The 25,228-nt window shown below is 45.3% G+C and overlaps 1 protein-coding gene across 3 annotated transcripts in view; it reads right to left on the bottom strand.

Annotated features, from left to right (window-relative positions):
• Window positions 1-25,228, bottom strand: part of HEATR6 (HEAT repeat containing 6) — a 98,099-nt gene that overhangs the window by 5,428 nt on the left and 67,443 nt on the right. For all 3 annotated transcript variants that reach the window (XM_056557508.1, XM_056557509.1, XM_056557510.1), the window contains 9 exons: window positions 25,011-25,217; window positions 24,124-24,223; window positions 23,608-23,957; window positions 21,772-21,894; window positions 19,809-19,895; window positions 12,420-12,554; window positions 8,275-8,397; window positions 7,246-7,370; window positions 7,073-7,169 (listed from right to left, as the gene is read on the bottom strand). In XM_056557508.1, the coding sequence (XP_056413483.1) occupies window positions 7,073-7,169; window positions 7,246-7,370; window positions 8,275-8,397; window positions 12,420-12,554; window positions 19,809-19,895; window positions 21,772-21,894; window positions 23,608-23,957; window positions 24,124-24,223; window positions 25,011-25,217 (1,347 nt within the window). The remainder of the gene's footprint in view (window positions 1-7,072; window positions 7,170-7,245; window positions 7,371-8,274; window positions 8,398-12,419; window positions 12,555-19,808; window positions 19,896-21,771; window positions 21,895-23,607; window positions 23,958-24,123; window positions 24,224-25,010; window positions 25,218-25,228) is intronic.

Raw genomic sequence — 25,228 nt, 5'->3', positions numbered from 1 at the left:
AGTGAAAATCGCCATAAAGTGATATTCACTGCTGCTTCTAGGAATTTCAAAACTACAACTCCCAGCATGCCCAGACAGCCTTCTGTGCAGTGGTCTCCAATCTGTGCTCTTCCAGATGTTGCAAAACTACAACTCTCAGCATACCCAGACAGTGCAGGCATGCTGTGAGTTGCAGTTTTGCAACATCTGGCCTTTCAGATGTTGCCGAACTACAACTCCCAGCATGCCTGGCATGCATGGAGTTGAAGTTTTGCAACATCTGGAGGGCTACAGTTTGGACACCACTACTTGGCAGTCTCCCAACTGTTCAAAACTATAACTACCAGCATGCACTGACAGACCATGCATGCTGGGAGTTGTAGTTTTGCATCAGCTGGAGGCACATGGGTTGGAAAACACTGAGTTAGGAAACAATGCTTCCCAACCAGTGTGCCTCCAGTTATTGCAAAACTACAACTCCCAGCATGCCCAGACAGATGAAGGGCATGCTGGGAGTTGTAGTTTTGCAACAACTGGAGAACAGTTGGGAGACTGCTAAGTAGTGATGTCCAAACTGTAGCCCTCCAGATGTTGCAAAACTTCAACTCCAAGCATGCCCAGACTGCCCAGGCATGCTGGGAGGTTTTAGTTTGGCAACATCTGAAGGGCCAGATGTTACAGAACAGCACAAATTGAAGTGGTCCCATAACTGCGGCCCTCCAGATGTTGCAAAACTACAACTCCCAGCATGCACGGACAGCCAAAGGGCATGCTGGGAGTTGTAGTTTTGCAACAGGGTACACTCACACGGGCGGGTATTACAGAGAGTTTCACTCTGCAAGTTTGAGATGCAGCAAACTTTCCGCTGCAGCTCAAACTCCCAACGGGAAACTCACTGTGAACCCCCACCCGTATGAAGGTACCCTAAAAAAACTACACAAAATAAAAAAGTAAAACACTACATATACAAATACCCCTACACAGCCCCCAATAAAAATGTAAAACATCAGGTACGGCACGGTTTCCAAAACAGAGCCTCCAGCTGTTGCAAAACAACTCCTCCCACTATTGCCGGACAGCCATTAACTGTCCAGGCATGCTGGGAGTTTTGCGACAGCTGGAGGCACCCTGTTAGGGAATCACTGGCGTAGAATACCTCTATCTCCATCCCTATGCAAATCCCTAATTTAGGCCTCGAATACGCATGGTGCTCTAACTTCGGAGCCCTGTATTATTTCAAGGCAACAGTTTAGGGCCACCTATGAGGTATTTCCGTACTCGGGAGAAATTGCCTAACAAATTTTGGGGGGCTTTTTCTCCTATAACCTCTAGTAAAAATAGTTAATTTTGGGGGAAAAAATTTAAATTTACACATCCGACTGTAACGAAAAGTTGTCAAACACCTGTGGGGTGTCAAGGCTCACTGTACCGCTTTTATGTGCCTTGATGGGTGTAGTTTCCAAAATAGTATGCCATGTGACAGAGTATGAGTACCGATACTTTAATTCTAGTACTCGCCGATACAAATTACGAGTACTTTTATTTTAAAAGAGAATCTGACAGCAGGGTGACCCGGTCTCTGGTGCTGCTCACCGAGGCGGCTGCTGTAGTATGTACCAAGATTTCTCTCTTCTCCATTGGACAGAACAAAGAATTTGCATTGGCGGCGAGACCGATGACCACATGGTGATCATTGGTAGAAAATGGGTCACCTGCACTACCTACATCTACCTATAAATTCAAGTTAGTGCAGATGACTCTGCTGTAAAATTGCCTTTAATAGTAGGTAGTATCCCCTTGCAGACATTAGTAGCAGCCCCCCTTGTAGACAGCAGCCCCCCTTATAGACAGTAGCAGCCCCCCCCGTAGACCACAGTCCTCCTTTAGACAGTGAGCCCCCATTTAAACAGCAGCAGGCCCCCCCCTTTAGACAGCAGCAGCAGCAGCAGGCCCCCCCCCCCATTTAGACAGCAACAGCTGGGCCCCCCTGTTTAGACAGCAGCAGGGCCCCCCAATTTAGACAGAAGCAGCAGGGCCCCCCATTTAGACAGCAGCAGCAGCAAGTCCCCCCATTTTGACAGCAGCAGGCCCCCCTGTAGACATTAGTTCTCCACCTCCCCATTCTCCCGTCCGCATCATGGCCTCCTATGGAGGAGCATGTGACATATACAGTACAGACCAAAAGTTTGGACACACTCTCATTCAAAAAGAGTTTTCTTTATTTTCATGACTATGAAAATTGTAGATTCGCACTGAAGGCATCAAAACTATGAATTAACACATGTGGAATTATATACATAACAAAAAAGTGTGAAACAACTGAAAATATGTCATATTCTAGGTTCTTCAAAGTAGCCACCTTTTGCTTTTATTACTGCTTTGCACACTCTTGGCATTCTCTTGATGAGCTTCAAGAGGTAGTCACCTAAAATGGTCTTCCAACAGTCTTGAAGGAGTTCACAGAGATGCTTAGCACTTGTTGGCACTTTTGCCTTCATTGGGTTCAGGTCTGGTGACTGTGGAGGCCAGGTCATCTGGCACAGCACCCCATCACTCTCCTTCTTGGTCAAATAGCCCTTACACAGCCTGGAGGTGTGTTTGGGGTCATTGTCCTGTTGAAAAATAAATGATGGTCCAACTAAACGCAAACTGGATGGAATAGCATGCTGCTGCAAAATGCTGTGGTAGCCATGCTGGTTTAGTATGCCAATTTTGAATAAATCCCCAACAGTGTCACCAGCAAAGCACCCCCACACCTCCTTCTCCATGCTCCACGGTGGGAACCAGGCATGTAGAGTCCATCTGTTAACCTTTTCTGTGTCGCACAAAGACACAGTGGTTGGAACCAAAGATCTCAAATTTGGACTCATAAGACCAAAGCACAGATTTCCACTGGTCTAATGTCCATTCCTTGTGTTCTTTAGCCCAAACAAGTCTCTTCTGCTTGTTGCCTGTCCTTAGCAGTGGTTTCCTAGCAGATATTCTACCATGAAGGCCTGATTCACACAATCTCCTCTTAACAGTTGTTCTAGAGATGTGTCTGCTGCTAGAACTCTGTGTGGCATTGACCTGGTCTCTAATCTGAGCTGTTGTTAACCTGCGATTTCTGAGGCTGGTGACTCAGATGAACTTATCCTCCGCAGCAGAGGGGACTCTTGGTCTTCCTTTCTTGGGGGGGGGTCCGCATGTGAGCCAGTTTCTTTGTAGCTCTTGATGGTTTTTGTGACTGCACTTGGGGACACTTTCCACCTAGAATATGACATATTTTCAGTTGTTTCACACTCTTTTTATGTATATAATTCCACATGTGTTAATTCATAGTTTTGATGCCTTCAGTGTGAATCTACAATTATCATACTCACGAAAATAAAGAAAACTCTTTGAATGAGAAGGTGTGTCCAAACTTTTGGTCTGTCCTGTATGTCACTCTGCTTCCTCTGTAGTGTTACGCTGGGCGCAGAGGAGGAGGTGAAGTGACGTGTGTGTCACATGCTCCTCCATGGAACACTATGATGCGGACAGGAGGATGGGAGAACAGGGCAGCGGAGCGGCAGCAGGTATCGAACATGGTATCGGGGACATTAAAAGAGTTCCCGATACCATGCAAATGGCTAGTATCGGCCCTGATACAGATACTAGTATCGGTATCAGGACATCCCTAGTAAAAATTGTAAATGTGGGGAAAAAACTGCATTTTAGTGAAAAAACTATTTTTTCTTTCATTTGCACATCCGAATTTTACGAAAAGTTGTCAAACACCTGTGGGGTGTTAAGGCTAACTGTACCCCTTTTTACGTGCCTTGAGGGGTGTAGATTCCAAAATAGTATGCCATGTGTTTTTTTTCCTGTTATGGAACCATAGGGACTTACTAAATGTGACATGCCCCCCCCCCCCCCCCCAAACCATTTCAGCAAAATTCACTCTCCAAAATCCCATTGTGGCTCCTTCGCTTTTGAGCCCTCTAGTGCACCCACGGAGCACTTTACTTTCACATATGAGGTATTTCTTTACTCAAGAGAAATTGGGTTACACATTTTGGGGGGCATTTTCTCCTTTTAACCCTTGTAAAAATAAAAAAACTGGGTCTACAAGAACATGTTAGTGTAAAAAAAAAAACAAAAAAAAAAAATGGAGATTTTGAATTTTCTCCTTCAATTTGCTGCTATTCCTGTGAAACACCTAAAGGGTAAACAAACATTCTGAATATCATTTTGTATACTTTGATGGGTGAAGTTTTTATAATGAGGTAATTTTTTTTTTTTTTTCTAATATGAAGACCCCTCAAATCCACTTCAAAACTGAAATGGTCCCTGAGAAATTCTGATTTTGAAAATTTTGTGAAAAATTTGAAAATTGCTGCTTAACTTTGAAGCCCTCTGGTGTCTTCCAAAAGTAAAAAAAACATGTCAACTTTATGATGCCAACATAAAGTAGACACATTGTATATGTGAATCAATATATAATTCATTTGGAATGTCTATTTTACTCACAAGCAGAGAGCTTCAAAGTTAGAAAAATGCAACATTTTCAAATTTTTCATGCCATTTTTGCATTTTTCACCAAGAAATGATGCAACTATCGACGAAAATTTACCACTATGATAAAGTAGACTACGTCACGAAAATACAATCTCGGAATCAACTTCATTAGTAAAAGCATCCCAGAGATATTAATGCTTAAAGTGACAGTGGTCAGATGTGAAAAAAAATGCCTGGGTCCTTAAGGGCAAAATGACCTTGGTCCTTAAGGGGTTAAACAGATTTGTAAATTACTTCTATTAAAAAATCCTAAAGGGGTACTCTGTTGGAAACATCTTATCCCCTATCCAAAAGGATAGTGGATAACATGATAGATCGCGGGGGTAAAGCCGCTGGGGACCCCTGCAATTTCCGGGCTGGAAACGGCGGCGTCCGGAACACGAAAGCTTGCAGCTTCTGTGTTCGTGATGTCACGACAGTCCCCTCCATTCAGGTCTATGGGAGGGGGCGCGACGGCTAGTACATAGCTGTCACGCCTCCTCCCATAAAAGTGGTCGGAGGGGGCTTGGCTGCTTTATTTGGCAGTCATTGGGCATGGAGCAGAGTTCGTTCTGTGCACCGAATGACGGGGTACCGCAGCAGACATCGCAGGGTTCCCCAGCGGTGGGACCCCTGCGATCTAACATCTTATCCCCTATCCTTTGGATAGGGGATAAGATGTTTCCAACGGTGTAACCCTTTAACTTTCTGGCACTAGTTCATTGGAAATAAAATTGTTTTCCATCGGAGTACCCTTTAATCCCCAAAGCCCATTTTCAGCTTGTTTTTGCACTTCTGTTTTTTTCTCCTCTCCTTCTAAAAATCAGAATGCTTTCAATTTTGCATCTACAGACCCATATAAGGGCTTGTTTTTTGCATCACCAATTGTACTTTGTAATGACATGATCTATGGGGAAACAAGAAAAAAAACTTATTTGTGGGGTGAAATAAGAAAAAATAAATAAAATAAAAACTTATAACTTATAAAATAAAAACTTATAACTTATACTTTTTAGGGCTTCCGATTCTACACAGTGCACTTTTCGGTAAAAATGACACTTTATCTTTATTCTGTAGGTCCATATGGCTACAAGGATAGCCAATTTATGTACGGTTTGGCTAACCTAATATTTTATTTGTTCGGACATTAAACACACGCGGCGGTACCACATATGATTATTTTTTATTACATTTTATTTAAAAAATAGGAAATGGGGGTGATTCAAACATATTAGGTGAGGGGCTTATTCACATTTATTAACTTTTTAAATTTATTTTTTAGCCATGCAATCTTTTGATTGCATATAATGTTCAGTGCAATGTGTTGTCGGTGCTCTGCTGTTCCAGCCGGCTAAAAGTTTTTTGATTAGCAGAGCACCGATCAGACAGGGAGGAGGCAGGTAAGTGCCCTCCCGCCTTCCTCTCAGCTGATCGGGACATTGCGATTTCATTGCAATGGTCTCAATCAGCTCCGCTGAGCTGCTGGGATGGTTTCACTTTCATTTTGGATGCAGCGATCAACTTTAATTGCGGCTTCTAAAGGGTTAATGCTGGGCATCGTCCCGATCGGTGATGCCCGGCATTTACCCTTGGTCCTGGCTACTGATAGCAGTCAGGACCCACCAGCTTTGAAGCGTGCTCAGCAACTTAAGGACCGGGACGCAAGGTACCTGTACGTCCTGCATCCTTAGAAGTTAAATAGCTGCATTGGAGCTAACTCCATGCTGGTTACGGTGAGCTGCAGAGTATGGAGACCTTGGCTTCCATGATGTGAATGCATATCATAAAGCAGAGCTTTGCGAACTTTTCATATTAATAACACCTTTTTACACATGCATAGTTTGGTGACACACTCCTTGCCGTACCGCCAATTGTACATATCATGTCAGGCTTCCTACGATGCAGGACGTGATACCAGAATCCAGTATCAGCATTACAAATGTGCCTGCTACTCCCATCTGTCACTTCATACCCCCCCCTCCCTTTTTGCTCCCTGTGCCACTTCATTATATCCTTTGCTCTACCAACCCCCGCCCCCCAATGCCACTTTCCCCCTACTCCCCGTGTCACTTAATTCTCTCCCTTGATCCCATTTCATCCCCCTACCACTTGATATCCCTTCCATGCCACTTCAATAAGTTAAGCCACTTCATCCACACTAGCCCTCCACCCCATCCCCCCCCCCCCCCATGCCACTTAATCCTCCCCCCCCCTTGATCCTCTGCTGTACCATTACTTCCCTGGCCTGTGCCTCTTAGTCTAGACGGGTCTGACGAGTGACGTCCTCCTGCTCCATGGTGCAATGTCCACTGCAGCTCACTGATTTAAAGTGGCTGCAGGGATGGTTGCGAGTTCAAGATCAGCAGTTTTAGCCATGGCCAGCAAGAACAACAGTGACTAGGGCAACAGGACAGTCCCTCCACACACCTGGGGGATGCTGCCGACACACTAATGTGTCACGGCACCCAGTTTGGAAAACCCTATTAAGGGGTTAAAAAAAAAGTCACTTAAAACATGTTTAACATAACTTCATTTAAACAATTTATATTTGCTGTGACACTGTATAAGTGAATACCTTATCTTTGTCTTTTGATGCTTCAGTTGCTGACCTCAGCATTTTCAGAAGCAACAGGTCTGAAAATTCTTCCTGAAAAGTATGTCCCACAGATTCCCTAAAATTATAATAAATTATATATATTTTTTGTTCAACAAAATCTAACTACAATACACAATATATGAAATACATACATATTAACGATTAATGTATCCGTCAGGTTGCCTAACGACCAGGCTGCTTTAGCTCGCACATTTGGGGACTTGTCATTGAGAGACATCAATATTGCATTTGACGTATCTGCTACAAACATGACATCCTGCAACAGATAAGAACCATTGAATTACTATATATTTAATAATACTTACACACTAAATTAGCATCATGTTTTAACTTTAAGTATCTTAACTTGGTGACCGTGACAGCGGCATATACCAGCCATGAACCTGTTCCACTGACATAACTGGATATACCCTGGTGGAAACACATGTTTGACTATAAATCTGGTAACCATTTTTAGTTCCCTAGGAACCAGTGTAGGGTTTAAGTGTTACAAGTGTAGGTTGAACTCTATGGACCTCTTGTCTTTTTCGACCTTACAAACTATGTTACTATGTAAGTTACAGTTAACCCAAACTTGTCATTCATCTACAAGGCATGCTACCTTATTACAAGATTAGAAATATTTACCATTCTCTACAACTGTGATCATCTCATCCTGCTGAATAAAGAAGCTGAGGTACACCACATTAAGAAGTGTGGACTAATACCTACCCATTGCAGGTTATCTGCAGACACTTCTATGTTGGGTGGTGAGAGCATACAATACACTTTTTTTTTTTTTTTTTTGGGCCTGGTCTATTGTGCCATATTTTGCTTGTTGCTTTCATAGTGTTTGTAAATTGTAGAATTTTTAATACCGTGCTCTGTGCCCATTAACTTAAATGCAGCCCTGGCAAAATTTCACCCCCAAAAAATGAACATGTTCATTCTTTCGGCGGAGACTGGAAATTTCACATGCATTAAGGATGTGGGCCAGTGCTGTCTATCCTCCATTTAAATTTTTGTTAGGGGCGCTACTGCAACATATATTTATTTTATTATTACATTAAATATATCTACCTATCATATATATATCTGTAAACATATATGTAGCTATACACACTCACATTTCAACCTATCCCAATGTCTTGAAAAGTAGAAAGGTAACAACAAAGACCAACCTGTCGAAGACATGGAAACAGGATGTATACACCAAGAGCGCGTGCAGCTGCAGCTTTTACAAGAGGATTTTCACTGTGGTTTAGCCCAAGCAGCAGTGTTATACACAGTATCTGACGGTCATCCTGCAATTATAAAAATATAAATACACTTCTACATTTTCCACTTACAGCTTAACTAATCTTATAATAAAGCTAAATGTCTTCCACAATATTTTGCCCACCTACAATATAGCAGGGCTTACATTTCAAATGGTTACCCCTGTTCAGAGTAAGGCAGCACATAGGACATCCAGCAAGATATGAGCAATGCAGACATATCAATATCTAATGAAAGCAGTGAATTGTGCAATGGTCATTTATTTTTTATTTATACATTTTTTGCATTAAATCTGATTTGTATTTGACAAAAGAATTGAAATTCATTTCTCATTTCTGCCAAAAGGTATACTGCTGCTGGTTTCTGGATTTGCATGGGGATAAGCCACCTTGGCATTCAGCTTTTCTATGCTGTGCTGTGCTGTGGATATTTTTCCACGATAAATATATAAATATAAATGAGGTATAAAATACCCCATTCACTTGCCCTGGATGAGAAAGATCGTGGATCTGATGAGGATTTAAAGGAGATATGCAGCATAACACTTTTATGTCTGTCTGAGCCCGGGCTGAAAATACAAATAAAACAAACTTTAACTCACCTTCCTACATTTCTCTGTAGCTCCGGTATCGGCGTTCCGTTCCTCCGCTGCTTCTTGGCCGGCTCGTTACATGACAGTGCGCTCAGCCTGTCACCGGCCGAGGCGGGACATTGCTGCGGCCGGTGATATGGTGAATGCAGCGTGATGTTTTGAGCCTAAGAAGCACAGAGCCCAGCAGCAGCGGAGAAGCGGGACGCAGATACCGGAGCAAAGGGGGAACGTATGAAGGTCAGAAAGTTTGTTTTATTTGTTTTTGCAGCCCTGGCACAGGGGGACATAAAAGTGTTATGCTGCATATCTCCTTTAAGGCGTTATCCAGCATTTTTCTTTTTTTCGTATTTCTTACTCTGCCCGAGCTGCTGCAAGAAAAAAAATGTTTAACTTACCTTCGCCACTCCCTCAGTGCTGCTGGAATCTGTCTCCCGTACTCCGGCCCAAGTCTTATTCTCACACTGCGCTAAGCTTATTGCTGGCCACAGCGATATATCGCTTCAGACTGTGATACGCTAAGCAGCAGTGTGACGTAACGGGCCGTTACATCACACTGTCTTTAAGCATATCAGCACACTGTTTCTTCTAACAAAACTATACTTGTATCCTAGCTCCAGACACACTGCACAAGCCTTAGGTGGTTAGGCTTTATTCACATAGAAATATTATTGCTGATTAGAGCTAAAAACAGTATTCGATCATATGAGCGGAAAGCAAGAAAACCTACTACCAAAGCAACCAGTTCTGTTTTCACTTTATAAATACAGCGCACAAGCAATTTTATAATATGAAAGTGTGAGGCTTTATTGAGACCTTTTTGTTGAACTGAGTCTAAGGGTAGAATCACATATAGCGTACATGCTGGGTATTTCTGTGCTAGTTAGGTCTATGGGAGTAATAATAAACACCAATAGATTTTGCAAGCACTGCAATACACAGCATATACGCTATTTGTACCCTAAAGCTGTAATTACAGCCTCCAATAAGCAGTATGTTTTGACATGAAGCATGCCAAACTTCAAGTATTCTATTCTTAAGTAGACAATACCCACTGCAAGAAAAAATTATTATTTTTTTGGATTTCCACAGCTGGCTTTAAATTTGGAATCTGTTCGCTATGAATGTAAAATGGACACATTCCATTATATTTATTTATATGAAAGGATAGCTATTATGTTTGCAAACTTTAGTCATAGTGACATAAAAACATAAACCACAGCAATTCCCATGAACTAAACACCTAAAATAAAGATGGATGCGCAATTTACAAATCCCCATGTCCAAAGGGCATACTAGTCCATCAATCCAAAGAGAGAAAAAGCATTCTTAGGTGGTAATAGAAAAAGTGCAACTTTTCAACCCTATTGTGGGTCACGTGGCATCCCCAGGGGGTCTACCGTAGAGAAGGTTTCCCTTTATGCAGATGACATGTTTGTGTATTTGGCGGATGCAGAGGGTTCTCACCTGTCTTTAATTGACCTACTGGACAGGTTTGATTAGATTTCGAGCCTATGGGTAAACTGGGCTAAGTCCTCCTTAATGGCGCTTTCACCTGGGGTTCCCTTCCCTCCCTCTCTTCCAGCTGGGGTACAACTGGTCTCCCGGTTTCGATATTTGGGGGTGGAGGTTACTGCATCCCTGATGGATTAACCATCTCTGAATTTGGATCCGCTCTTATGCTCCACCGTGGAACGGTTAACTGCCTGGTCTTCGCTCCCTCTATCCCTAGCTGGCAGGATTAATATCTTTAAAATGATCTACCTTCCCAAATTCCTGTACCTTTTCCATTTATCCCCTATGATTCCCCCTAAGAAATATTTTAGGGTGTTCTGTGATCCTTCTGTTGGCAGGGAAAGCCTCCTAAACTGTCTGGTCCGTGGTGTCGAACAAAGTTCCACAGCCTCTGGTATCTCCTAGAGCACCCTTGTGGGGGAATGTACATTTACCTCACCTGCATGGGTTACAGAGGGCCAGTTTTTGGGGTTCTTATGGAGTCAAGTTCGTGATCCATTTGTTTGCGGAGGATCAGTTTTTTTTTTTTTTTTTTATCCTTCTCAGACATGAAAGAACGTTATGGCATCCCTGAAGTGCCTTTTATAGGTATCTTCAGCTGAGGCATGGGGTTCAGGCGCAATATGGCTCCCTGACGTTTACTCCTGGCTTTTCTGAAGTGGAGCTTCTTCTGGGCACCACGGACCTTTCTAAACCTCATACTCAGTCTTATGCTCTCCTTCAGTCACTGGGGCCTAGCCCTTTCTTACGAGCCTTTCATAAATGGGTGGAGGATGTCCCTGATCTGTCGGACTGCCGATGGAAGGAGGTTGAGGGTACCTATTACTCTACTGTAGTTAGTAGCAGAGCTTTGTTGATTCAATCTAGATATATTTTGAGGCTGTATTACACCCCTGCTAAACTGAAGCGTATAGGTGTTTCACAGTCTGATCGGTGTTTCCCGTGTTCTTCTGAGGTCGGTACCGTTATGAATGCTGTCTGGGAGTGTCCTGTCATCGCTTCATTCTGGAGGGAGGTAATGGATTTTTTGGCGGATAATCTGGACTTTCCCTTTCTACTCACCCCTATGGTGTGCCTGTTAGGAGTCCTTAATAACATTGTCTCTGGTTCACATAGATGCCTGCTGATTCGCTTTCTTTTATTTTGTTCCTGTTAGGTGGTAGTGATGTCCTGGAAGGATAATTATATATGTATTGCACCATGTTCTTATGGTGATGTCGGGCTCTGAGCCCCAAGGAGGGTGTTAATTAACATGCAAAACTAAATAAATACTTAAAACAAAAACCCTATTGTGGGTCACATATATACTAGATTTGGGAAAAGATGGTCTACTTGAAGAAGCCCTGTATTTTTGGATAATACTGTATGTGAATGTTTTGTGTTGTTGCACTATAGCACTTTATTATGATTGAAATGTCAACCATCACATCATGATTTTGTTAAGTAAAAAAATTAAAGTCTTTTACCATTTTATCATTGCTTAACAAAAACACACAAAGGCTTGAAACGTTGCACTGTGCCATGGAGGAATAAAACGCTTTTCCTATTATCACAGCCTAAAAATGCTGTTTCTTTCTTTGTTTTGATGTCAGAAACATGTTAGAAGGGGAAATCTCAAGTTCTTAACTATGGAAACTTTTTTTAATGCATTGGCTGCACTTTGTTTCACAGCCAACATATCCCTACTGTGAGTGGTTGGCCCATACCAAAGTTAAAGTTTGGAAAGTATGTTACATATGTCAGGAGTGTCACATGCAGTTTTTCTTTCTCCTAGAACTATACCTTCTGTATTTTTTGCAAAATATTGGTTGACAAAAAAAAAAAAAAAATATGTCTGTAGACATTCCAATTACATTTAGCTGCAGATATTTTATAATAGCCAGTTGTGTTGTGGCAGTGTAAGACACAGAACAAGAACAGTAACATTCATGTATTTATGCATACTGGTAAACTGGTGAAAGCCTCTGGCAAAACAGATGAAAGGGCATCACAAGCACTTGTCTGTAGAGTTGGATGCAGCTCATTCTGTAAGGCTCCAGGTAAAGGACCACTCAGAATCATGTTCCAAAATGTTGCAGCCTGGTTAACAGGAAAAACAGGTTATTATGTTTCGGCTATGAAATGATTGCACTTGTTTATAGAGTAGAGAAATATTTCATTATGTAAGACTACAGTACTGCATAGAATGTTTTGAATATCCTATACATGGCCTAGCATTCTTTGGAATGGTGTTATTTAATTCTGACTTTATATACTTTACCTAGGCATTATAATAATAGAAAGTATAATAAAATCGACAAGGAAGACATTTGTTTAATATACTAGACATGAGAAACAAATTAAAACCCAAAATAATGATAATATGGAATAATGAAATATGAACACTGCATCAATAACACTTTGACAAAGATGACAATTTTATTTAAGTTGTTATCTGAAATTAAGTTATCTGAAAGCTAACATGGCATCACTTAAGCTTTTTTTTTTAGGCATTTTATCAGTATAAATGACATTTTGAATTGCAGATTACATTTTTCAGACTAAAACATCTTTTTGTTTGGACCTTTGACTGAAGGCCCTTTTAGACAGGCTGATTATGTGGTGAATGGGCATTTGTAGGACCAGCGATCAACCGCCAAATTAGAAAAAAGTTATTTTTTATGCTTACCATAAAATCTCTTTCTCAGAGGATCCATTGGGGGACACAGAGACCATTGGTATATCTTGCTGCCACTAGGCATACAAAAATAAGTCGGCCCCTCCTGGCAGGATATAGCCCGCCTACTGATTCTGAGATAATCAGTTTTGTCCCAAAGCAGTAGGAGAGGACCGACAGAAAAAAGGAACCCAGCAGGTGTCCAAGGGAACCAGACAAAAAAAAAAAAAGAAGAACTGAACAAAACCCCTCGGACAGAAAAACCGAACCATAGTAACCAAAACAAAGGGGTGGGTGCTGTGTCCCCCCCAATGCATCCTCCGAGAAAGATTTAACGGTAAGCACAAAAATTTACTTTTCTTGGTTGGTTCCATTGGGGGACACAGAGACCGTGGGAAGTACCAGAGCAGTCCCCGGAGATGGAAACGTACCCAAAACAAAATCAGGCAGAGGACTGAGCCACTGCCGCCTGCAACACCTTGAGACCCAAACCAGCGTCAGCGGACTCAAAAGTGTGCACCTGGTAGAATCAGGAGAAAGTGACCATAGACAACCAAGTGGCCGCCTTGCAAGGCCGATGCCCTATTGCGTAGCGCCCAAGAAGCCCCAACGGAACGTGTGGAATGCGCAGTAACCCGAAAGGGTGGGACCTTCCCCTTACAACGGTACGATTCCGAGATGGTGGAACGAATCTGTGAAATGGTCGCCTTGGAACCTGGAAGACCCTTGCGACCACCTTCCGGAATCACAAAGAAAGCATCACCCTGCCGGAAAGAGGAGGTGACGGAAAGATAGCTACGGACAACCAAACCACATCGAGACAATGGAGGGAACGCTCCTTGGCGTTGGATGGAGCCGGACAGAAGGAAGAACGATCTCCTCATTCACGTGAAAGGAAGAGATGGCCTTGGGCAAGAAGGAGGGAGCAGGCTGAAAAACAACCTTGTCCTGGTAAAGGACCAAGAAGGGAGAGCAAAAAGAGAGCGCCGCCAGCTGAGAGACCCTCCTAATAGAGGTAATGGCGATGAGGAAGGCGAACTTCCAGGAAAGAACGCGAAGGGAAGCGTCCCGAAAAGGTTCAAATGGAGCTTCCCGAAAAGCACCGAGCATCAGGTTGAGATTCCAAGGAGGGGTGGGAGACCGGTACGGCAGAGCCGCATGGGCCACGCCCTGCAGGAAGGTGTGGACATGAGGGTTTGAAGCTGCCATTGAAAGAGAATAGAAAGAGCCGAAACTTGACCTTTAAGGGAGCTGAGCGCCAAACATTGATCCAGACTGGACTGCAAGAAGGCGCGGAAAGGAAAAGATAACCTGAGAGACTGACTGAGCCTCACACCACCTTAAATAGGCCCACCAAGTGCGGTGGTAAATCCTAGTGGAGGAAGGCTTACGAGCCCGCAGCATGGTTTGAACCACTTCGGAAGAAAACCCCCGAGCCCTCAGAACCGCGGTTTCAACAGCTATGTTGTCAAATGCAGCGACAGTAACTTGGGGTGGCAGAGGGGACCCTGGGAAAGCAGATCTGGGCGAACCGGAAGACGCAGAGGTACGTCGGCGACCAGCCAAATTAGGTCGGCGTACTACGCCTGTCTGTGGCCACCAAAATTTCGGGAACGCCCTCCGTCTTGAGTTTCATCAGAACCCTGGGTAGGAGAGTCAGAGGGGTTAAGAGGTAGGGATGACTGAAGGACGACCATGGAATTATGAGCTCGTCCACCGCCAGAGGGTCACGTGACTGCTACAAAGCAGGGAACCTGTCTGTTGTGGCGAGACGCGAAGAGATCCACGTCCGGGGTCCTCAAAAGAGTGCAGATCTGCGCAAACGCCTCCAGACCACTAACCCCGTCACCACCCCACCCCCCCCCCCCCCGCGGAGGAGCGGCTGAGGAATTCCGCTTCCCAATTCTCCACACCCAGAATGTGAATCGCGGAGAGAGCAGGGGCACTCGAGTCTCGGCCCAGAGCAGAATTTTGGAGACCTCCTCCATCACTGAGCGGCTGCGCATACCACCCTGGCGATTGATGTAAGCCACCGCTGTGGCGTTGTCTGAGCGAGCCTCCTCAAAGGACCAGTGACCCTGGACAGTCAGGTCCCGAAACACACCTCCCCAACCCAGGACACTCGCATCGGTCGTGACGACCTGCCAGTGGAGGGGAGGAAATGACCGCCCTTGGAGAAGGGGAGAGTGGAGCCACCATAGAAGAGACCGACAAACAGAGGGGGGCAGAAGAATCCGGTGATCCAGAGTGGACGGCAACTTGTCCAACAGGGCCAAGATGGCCAGCGGAAATGGGCAAAAGGAAACACCTCCATGGCCGCCACAATCCGGCCCAGCACCTTCACGCAGAAGTGAATCGGAACAGGAGAAGCGCGCCATAGTTGACAGACACCCTACGAAAGGGAGTGTAGCTTGTCCTGCGGAAGACGAACACGAGTGTGAGAAAGGTGGGACTTTTCCCAGTTGATCACCCAACCAAAGGTGGACAGAGTCTGCACAGTGAAATGAAGGCTCGACCGGGACAGAGCTTTGATCAAAAGATCATCCAGGTAAGATCATCCAGGTAATCACTGCTGCCATGACTTTGGTGAAGACCGTGGGAGCCATGGCCAGGCCCAAGGGAAGAGCCACGAACTGGAAGTGAACCGCCGGAACAGCAAAGCGGAGGAATCGCTGATGGGCGGGAAAAATGGGGATGTGCAGATAGGCGTCCCGGATATTTACTGAGGAAAGAAACTCCCCTTGATCCATTGACACAATCACTGAGCGGAGGGACTCCATGCGAATTTGGCATAGCTGCAAGTGACTGTTGAGCAACTTGAGGTCCAGATTGGGGTGAGCAGAAACCCGTTTCTTGGGGACTACAAACAGATTTGAATATAATCCCGAAAAACACTCCCCTGGAGGAACTTGAACAATCACCCCCATGAGCAAGGAGGGTACTCAAAGCGACTTGACAGGCAGCCGCTAAAGAAGGGGAATGAGGAGGACAGGATTGGAAGAACCGGTCCCAGGGAAAAGAAGCAAACTATCTGGTAACCATCGGATATAACGTCCCGAACCAAATGTCCCAGAAAAGAGACAGACGTCCCCCCCACCCGAGAACAGGGTACGGGTGGGGGCATCCCTTCAGGAAGAGGGAAGCTTATGGTTACCGGACTTGACTGAGAAACCACCAGCACAGTTGTCAGGATGTGCCTTGAAGGAAGGGGGCTTTGCGTGCTTGGGAGGGCGCCTGCTTGGGAGGATGACCCAATGCAAAGGACCGAAAGGAAGCAGTCTTCCGACGGGGGTCGGAGTGGTGGGGTTTGTTCTGCAGCAGCAGAAAGCTTTTACCTCCAGTAGCTTCGGACATGATCTCATCTAGCATTTTCCAAAAAAGCCGAGAGCCTGAGAAGGGCAACTCAGAGATTTTTTCGAAGCAGCATCTGTATCCCACGCCTTCAGCCACATGGAGCGACGAATTGCAACCAAGTTACCTGAGGCAAAGGCCGTACATTGTGCAGACTCCAAAGCAGCTGGACAGAGGAAGTCCCCAGCCTGAGAGAGTTGACGAGCGATATTCCCCAAGTCCTCCCAAGAAGCGTCGGACAAGATGCCTTGGCGCAGCTGAGAAGCCCAAACCGAGACGGGCTTGGATACCCAGGCGGAAGCGAAGGTAGGTAACAAGGACAAACCTGCCGATCCTCTGCCACCCCAAAGTTCTCGATCTACTTGTCCGTCGGATCCTTAAAGGACGCTGCATCCGCCAGAGGCAGAATAGTCGACTTGGACAGACGAGAAACCAGAGGATCAACTGCCGGCGGCATCGTCCACTTGGAAATCAGATCCTGAGGGAAGGGAAAATGAGCTTGGATCCTCTTGGTCCCTTGAAACCATTTATCCGGATGCTTCCAAGCCCCATCTAGCAAGGAGTCAAATTAAGCAAGAGAACTGAAAACCTTGGGGGGGGGGGAGCGCCGAGAGTGGTGAAAACAAACTTCTGGGTCCTCCAGATGAAAAGTGTCCCTGATTGCTGACACCAAGCTGTCCGCCTTATCAGACACGTCAGAGTGGTCCTCATGTTCCGAGGTGGATTCTAACCGGTCATCCGCTACTTCCTCTGGAGAGTGGGAGTGTGCGGAGGTAGCCTTGGACTGCGGCATATTAGACCTGGAACGAGGAGTCGGAGACCTGGGATTGTCACCAGGGGAGCAGCCCCTAGAGTGGGGAGCGCTGCCGGTGAGCTTGGGAAGAGGAGAGAGATCTACGGGAAGAATGTCTATCCCGATTACGCGACTCTGGAGAAGAGCCTGACGAAATCACTTTAGGGCGCTTGTGAGAGCGCTAGAAGTGGGGGTCAGGAGAGACAGAGGGACTCCCAGGGGGTCGTGCACAGGGAAGACCGCTCAGAGGCAGATGCCACTGATCTGGAGACCCTAGCCAGGTTGGAGATAGACTAAGAAAGGGAAGAAACCAACTCTGGGGGAGGGGCAGACACCGCAAGTTCCAGGAGGACATTTTGAGAGGTAGGCACAGGAGGGATGGTGTGGGTGGTGGAGCAGTTGGATTCAGTGGAACAACCGGGCATTTTGGTCTTGCAGCCCACGCAAGAGTAGTAGGTGACTAAGGCTGTAGCCACCTGTCTGGGGGGAGGTTCGGGTCTGGGGGTCGGACATGGGTGGTAGTAAGGAAGCAGTCAGGAAATAAAATAGAGCAATCTCACCCAGGTCCTGTGTCCTGCAGCTGGAGCTGAGAAGCAGGCCGTAGCTGTCCTGTGTCCGGAGATTAAGAGGCAGGCAGCAGCTGAGGTGATATGGCCCGCAGAGCAGGAAGGAGGGAGGAGAGAAGCAAGCTGCACCAAGCAGGGGGGTGGTCTCCACACCCAGATGGACCCCATTGGAGGAGGAGAGGGAGGAGTACAGAAGCTGTTCCCCGAAAGCAGGCGCACCGAGAATCAGTGACCCCTGGTGCAACTGCCGATAGACTATTGGCCGGCAGCAGGAGGAGGAGGAGGCCGGGAGCCCCGCCAGCGCACCCGAATACGGGGTGTAGGCGGAGTTAAGTTCCGGACTAGGCCGCAGCCACGGCCTCAATTAGTTTCCTGCCCGCCGCGCGACTTGCCCGAGAAGCAGGCGAAAGTGAAAGTAAACTGGAGAGCCGGCCGTGCGACTGCAGCCCAGCTGACAGGCGCTCTATCCGGCGCGCCAGAGACTGACAGACTGAGCAGAATGTAAGTGAAGTAAGCAGTGTTGGGGAGGAGAGCTTCCCCGAGATGCCGATATAAAGACTGGAGCCCGCATCCCTGCCCCCTATAACTATAAAAGGAAATAAAAATTTATGAAAAATCCCCCTGGGGCCCCAGGTATAATATAGATGTATATAATATATATTATACCTGGGGCCCCTTAAAGCAAGGAAGGAAGATGAAGGGGGAGATGTCACCTAAGATGTCTTCAGCCAGCTATTTGTCACCTGCATCATGTCAGGCTGAGACAGCGGGACGAGCAGGGAAGGTAGGAGGACCCGGACCCAAGGTGCAACCCCAAGCACTGGCCGTTGATGGGAAGGGGTTAATGGAGCATACTCTATGCCCCGTGACCCTTAGACGCATATAGGGGAACAGGTAACGCCATGCTCCTGAACCCCAACCTAAAAACAAGGAAATAAAAAGGAGAAAATAACTTGCAACAGGCCCTAGCTATAAAATAAAAAAAGAAGACCAGGTCTGGAGAGCTCCAGACCTGTGACTGCCTCCTACTGACACTAAGATAAAACTGATTGGCTCAGAGTCAGTAGGCAGAGTATATCCTGCCAGGAGGGGCAGATTCCTTTTTGCATTCCTATTGTCAGCCTCCTCCCCAATGGAGCCGACCGAGAAATTATCACTTTGGATGATAGCATCTTTTGTGCGGCCATTTAAATTACTGTTATTGGCTGCACATCACCCTGTGTAATAATGAATTTTAAAAGCGCTACAAGGAAATAAAAATTATCCTGGATCCCGACTCCGTAGTCTCAGAGGGTGGGGTCTGGAGGGTGCAGAGGATGGGTGAGTAGCAAGCCCATGTAAAGCTGGTTGCGGGGGGCCCCAGTAGTCTGACCGCTCACAATCAGAAACATCCCTTTTCTTCATAAGTTTTAATTCCCCGGATAACTCACACCGATCATTTGTGTGGACTGGCCTTCTACTGATTAAACAGTTTAAAGCGCAATACACAAATGCAGATTATCAAGATCAGTGCTTTATACTGCGCTCCTGTTGGCCTGTGTAAAATTGCCTCCATACATACACTTATCAACTTCTTGCCCAGTTCCCATAGACTGTTGTGCTGGAGCTAACCTGAAAGAGACTTGTTTACTCATCAAAATGAGATCCAATTAAGGCTCTTGTACCCAAAAGATAGACACAGAAAATAAAAAACAAAAACAAAAAAACACCTTCTACGGCTTCAAATGCTGCCTTACTAATACGTTGTAAAACTGGGTGGAGATTCTCTTTGCACATTATATATAATCTTCATCTAAATAGGTGATATATTCTGGCAGCAATGTCTGAATACTGTGGTAAACTTTCGTGTATTCAAACGTTATGCAACCCTCACAGAAGTCCCAGGGACAAATACCCTTCAAATCTTGTTAAACAAGTACAAGGGTTATGTAACCTTAAAAAACATAAAAACCTGAATATGAACATACCTCACAAACCGTCACCCTCTGAGAAATAGGAACTACAGAATCAGTTTTTTGCTGTTGAACTATTCCTGTTCCCAATTCTTCTAACAACTGTGAAAAAAAGACATAACATTTTTTACATTATATACTGTACTATAGATTAACAGTAATAGTTTCATAATTTTATGGTAAAGGGCTTGTCTTAGGGATGTCCCAATACCATTTTTTTAAGACAGAGTACGAGTACCGATCCTTTAATTCTAGTACTCACCGATACCAAGTAAGAGGACTTTTATTTTAAAGGGAAATGGGACACCAGGGTGACCTGGTCTCTGGTGCTGCGTACCGTGCTGATATGTGGGTTCCTTGTTGTGTGCAATGGAGGTGGCTGCTGTAGTATGAGCCAAGATTTCTCTTCTCTCCATTGAGCAGAACAGCGAATTTGCATTGGTGGTGAGACCAATGTCTCCGGAGCGATTGTGCTGATGTTCACATGGTGGCAGCGGTAGAAACCAGGTCACCTGCACTGTCTACCTATAAATTCAAGTTAGTGCAGATGACTCTGCTGTAAGATTGCCTTAAATAGTAGGTTGTATCCCCTTGTATACAGTATAGATAGCTGCAGACAGACAGCAGGGCCCCCCTTGTAGGTAGTATAGTTGCAGACAGACAGCAGGAACCCCTTGTAGCCAGCAGCTCCCCCTCCCCCCCTTGTAGCCAACAGGACCCCCTTGTAGCTAGCAGGACCCCCACCTGTAGACAGAAGCCCCCCTTTGTAGCCAGTAGGGCCCCCCGGTAGAAAGCAGTCCCCCTTTGTAGCCAGCAGGACCCCCCCCAGTAGACAGCAGCCCCCATTTGTAGCCAGCAGGACCCCCCCCCAGTAGACAGCAGCTCCCCTTTGTAGCCAGCAGGATCCCCCCGTAGACAGCAGCTCCCCTTTGTAGCCAGCAGGACCCCCATCCCTGTAGATAGCAGCCCCCCTTTGTAGCCAGCAGGACCCCCTCCTTGTAGACAGCAGCCCTCCTTTGTAGCCAGCAGGACCCCCCCGTAGACAGCAGCCCCCTTTGTAGCCAGCAGGATCGCCCTGTAGACAGCAGTCCCCCTTTGTAGTTGCTCACTGTCCGGTGTCACCGCTCCGAAGTCCCGTTCTCATCACCGCCGCTGCCCGGTTCTGCCGTTCGCATTATGGCGTCTTAAGGAGGAGCATGTGACATACAGATCACTCTGCTTCCTCCGTAGCGTTACGCTGGGCGCAGTGGAGTGAAGTGTATGTCACATGCTCTTCCATAAGATGCCATAATACGGACGGCAGAACGGGGCAGCAACAGTGATAAGAATGGGGCTGCGGCAGTGATGCGAACCGGAGGACGAGGCAGCGAAGCACTACACCAGGTATCGGATTTGGTGTCAGGGACAATAGAAGAGTCCCCGATACCATGCAGATACCCGGTATCGGCCCCAATACCGAAACTAGTATCGGTATCCAGACATCCCTAGCTTGTCTAATGAAGAAAACTATCTACAGCCCAATAATCCAGCATCCGACTCTGCTAGCTGCATATAGGAGAATGATGAGCATGCTCAGAGCCACTACATTCATTCTTTATGTAGCCTCTGGAGTGCAGGGTACCGGACTTTATTCCATAGAAGTAGTACGCATGCTCATATTGCCACTCTGTGCAGCTGGCAGAGTCAGCTTCCTGTTCTGGAGATCCCTGGGGTATCAGCAGTCAGACCTCTGTAAATATGAGATACGTTAATGGGCGCTGGAATACTCCTTTAAAGGCCATTAGATATCATAGAGTGGGTCCCCTGTTCAGGACCCACCTCTATGAGAGAGAACAGACAGCTTCTCTGTATGATTAACTCTCATTCTGTCAGACTCAAAGCAGTTCTTGTATTACATGCATGGCCAATCATCTGAATAGCTGCCATGTAATACAAAATAATTTTCCATGAAAAAAAAAAAATCAATCAGCTATTTCACCTTAGCACCATGTAGTTGAATTGAAGCATCTGTTTCTTGCATACACTTGCAGGCTACCTCCCCCAGCTCCATGAGGTAACTCCGTGCCATATTGAAGTATCCTTTAACAAGCCGAGCCAGCACCTATATAGTGGATACATTTAATGGTGTAAGTAAATCATCTAATACAGTGCCACCCTAATGCACCATAAGATGCAGTGTGAATAAAAATCCATACTCCTCATTGGGCTAAGATGGTAAAATATCTAACAATGCCATACTCCTCTCCTGAGCCAGCCCCGGCACTCCACTCCGTCCAGTACTTATTTTGATGGCACATTGTCCGCATTTCATTATGGCATTGCGATCCAGTTGCAACCAATCAGAGGCTGCAGCAGGTTCAGAACATCATGGGCATAAGTAAACCAAAAGCACCGGGGTGGAACAGAGCACCAATGCTGGACCAAGAGAGGCGAGTATGGCATAGTTTATTTTACAGCCCTAGGTGCTTCGTGATGACTTTAACATATTGAACAAGCCCTTTAAGTAGGAATACCAGTACTGTGGGGATCTTGTTGCTGCTCATCAATTGGAAAACACACATTTGTGGATTATGTTAGTCTTTCATCGAGCAAATAGTGGTAGTATAATCCAGGTATCTACTTTAATTTTCAGTTTCTACAACAAAAGGAAGGAGATTTAGTTGAATAAAATCGTTAACCTAATATCCAAATATTTCATCTCCGAGGGGATAGGTGGGTTGGCAAGTGGGGATAGAGCAAGAGCGGATCAATGGTAGTAATGACCATTTAGTCCAATTACTAAACCTCAATATTTTCCAAACTGAGTGATTGAGTAGTTTCACCCGTTTAATAAAATTGCTTCCCAGTCCATACCTGTACAAGACGGCCCACGGGTACCCCAATTCTACACTTCCACATGCTTTAGCAGCATCCTGAGAAAAAATAGCTTTGTCATGGGGGGTCAACCATGGTTGCCTGGAGGTTAAGGTTTAACACACTAGACTTAGGAGGCATAAAGCCTGGTAGATCGGAATGGATAATTGTGTGTAACTACTCTAGATAATCTGGTAACCAGCACTTTAGCAAGTATCTTAATATCTAATGGTAGTAACGACATTGGTCTGCAAGAATCAATTATTTCCTGATACTACTAACAATGCTTCATACATGAAATTTGATATATGCATAGATAAAAAGAAGCAGACAGGGGAAGGTGCTGCCTTGTACCGTTACTGGGGGGGAGAGGGTTAAACAGGGTAGCAGATTTCAAACTTACCTGGTGATGTTGGGCTCAGAGCTCAACATCTATAGTAGCATAGAACATACATTGCGGGGCTGCCTCCAGGACCACCTGGGGAGGGTGGCTGGAGAATGCTTGAGGTTCTGCTAGCGGTTGCCGAACGGGGAAGAAAAAAAAACAGTCGATTTTCGGGGCACACACCGCAAATTTCAGAGAACCATGGATGCTGTTATTTAGATTATAGTTCTTTTATTACCATAGCCAATGCGTTTCGAGAGCGGGAAAGAAAGGAAAGGACTTGGAAGAGCCGACCGCTTCCGAAACACGTTGTCTATGTTAATAAAAGAACTATAATCTAACTAACTGCATCCATGGTTCTCTGAAATTTGCGGTGTGCGCCCCGAAAATCGCCTGTTTTTTTCTTCCCCGTTCGGCAACCGCCAGTGGAACCTCAAGCATACATGAATTTTGGCAATACCCCTTTCCGGGCACAGCAGTTGCTCTACCTAGTAATGCACAGTTCCACAGTGTTAAGAACACTTCTTTTACAATAGAAAAAATTTAACAGACATTGGTTATCAATTACATTCACACCTGCAGTGCTTCAAGCCGAACAGGAGAGGGTTCATACTGAAGAATAGCTGAGGAACTGACATCGCTATCAGAATAGGAGTCTTCTCTTGGATTAACTACCAATGAAATACACAACCGGATTAGCCAGCAGGACTCAGACTGTGGCTGGTCAGAATGAAGGCTTGCCGATTCCTGAACAGGCTCTTTCCTCCACCAGTCTGGGTCATTGAGACGAGTAATGACTGCAGGCCCAGAATGTGGCAGCAGTGAAACAACTGGCTGTTGTAAAAGAACTTGCACCTCATGTAAAGGCGTCTGAGCGGATACAATAGCACCTAATAATGTAAGGCTTGAGACACGAACATTCACATCTATAAAGAAAAAAAAAGTAACAAGATGTAAAATAAAGAACAAAGCTATGCAAAGAGAGATAAATGATAATAGGTTAGGCACAAAGTAGGCATATAAATGGTAGTTAATTTAATGAGCAATTAGAAACTACCATTTAATTATCACAGACTTAAATAATGCACAAACCTTTATTACGGATATAAGGTTTAATATGGTTCCAGACTCTTGTGAGTAGGCCAGCTTTCAACCGATGATACGGTGCGTTGGACACCAAATTTGCAAGGCACTGGCAAGAAATGATAAAAAATTGCATATATTATGCACATCAGACTGTTGGTATGTAGAGTGGAATATGATTGTACAAGCAAATAACAAGCTTGGATAAAATAATGTACTGTCACTCAAGTGCTCACCCTGATAATTGCACCATAAGAACAGCTAGCTCTTTAGTGTGTAAATGTCTATGCCTTTTGCTCAGCCAATCACTGGCGCAGCAATTTTCTGCTTTGGACTGTTATTGGCTCAGCAGGCAGGCAGAAGAGATGAGCACATCAGGGGACCAGAAGGATTTGAAGGAGACCAGGGATAGGTAATGATTAACTCCCCTCTCCCCACTTTTCCAATGGAATTTTTATAAAGTTAAATTGTTTAGTACAGTTGGTGCAGAATACTGAAGTATTTAAAGTGTTCCTCTCATTTAAAAAAAACTTTTTGACATGTCAGTTTTGATCGGTGGGGGTCTGGAAGCTGACACCATTGCTGCACCCATTGATTGCTAGAACAAACAGGGAGAAGAGCTCGGCTGAGTGCTCATTCTCCCTACTGTTTCCTCCCTGCAGGAGACAGGTTCTGTAGACTGACTATAGTATTAGTCTTCTGCTGCAAGGAGACGGCAGGGGGAATGAGCACTGAACTGTACCCTTCTCCCAGTTTGTTCTAGCAGTCAGTAGGGGTCTCAGCAATAAGACCACCACTGATCAAAAGTTTTGACTGGTCTCAATCATGTTAAATTATTTTTTTTAATGACATAACACTTTAATTTTGTAGTCATTACGGCATGGAACATACTGTACCTTAATTATTTGTGTTAATGTTTGTGCAGAAGATTCAGCAACCACCGCTAGCAGCAGGCATCTGTGAAGCTCCCGAATACTTGAAGCAAGCGTGACAGATAAAGGAGTGAAGGCTCTTTTATGATCATTTGTATCATCAGCAACTGAGAGGAATTGTTTTGAACCATCCAGTATAGCAGACAGGACTTGAAGAGCACATGCACGGGTCTAAAATAGAA

The sequence above is a fragment of the Hyla sarda genome, chromosome 2 (genome assembly GCF_029499605.1).
Source record: "Hyla sarda isolate aHylSar1 chromosome 2, aHylSar1.hap1, whole genome shotgun sequence".
NCBI classification, from domain to species: domain Eukaryota; kingdom Metazoa; phylum Chordata; class Amphibia; order Anura; family Hylidae; genus Hyla; species Hyla sarda.
This window is presented reverse-complemented; position numbering and strand designations above follow the sequence as displayed.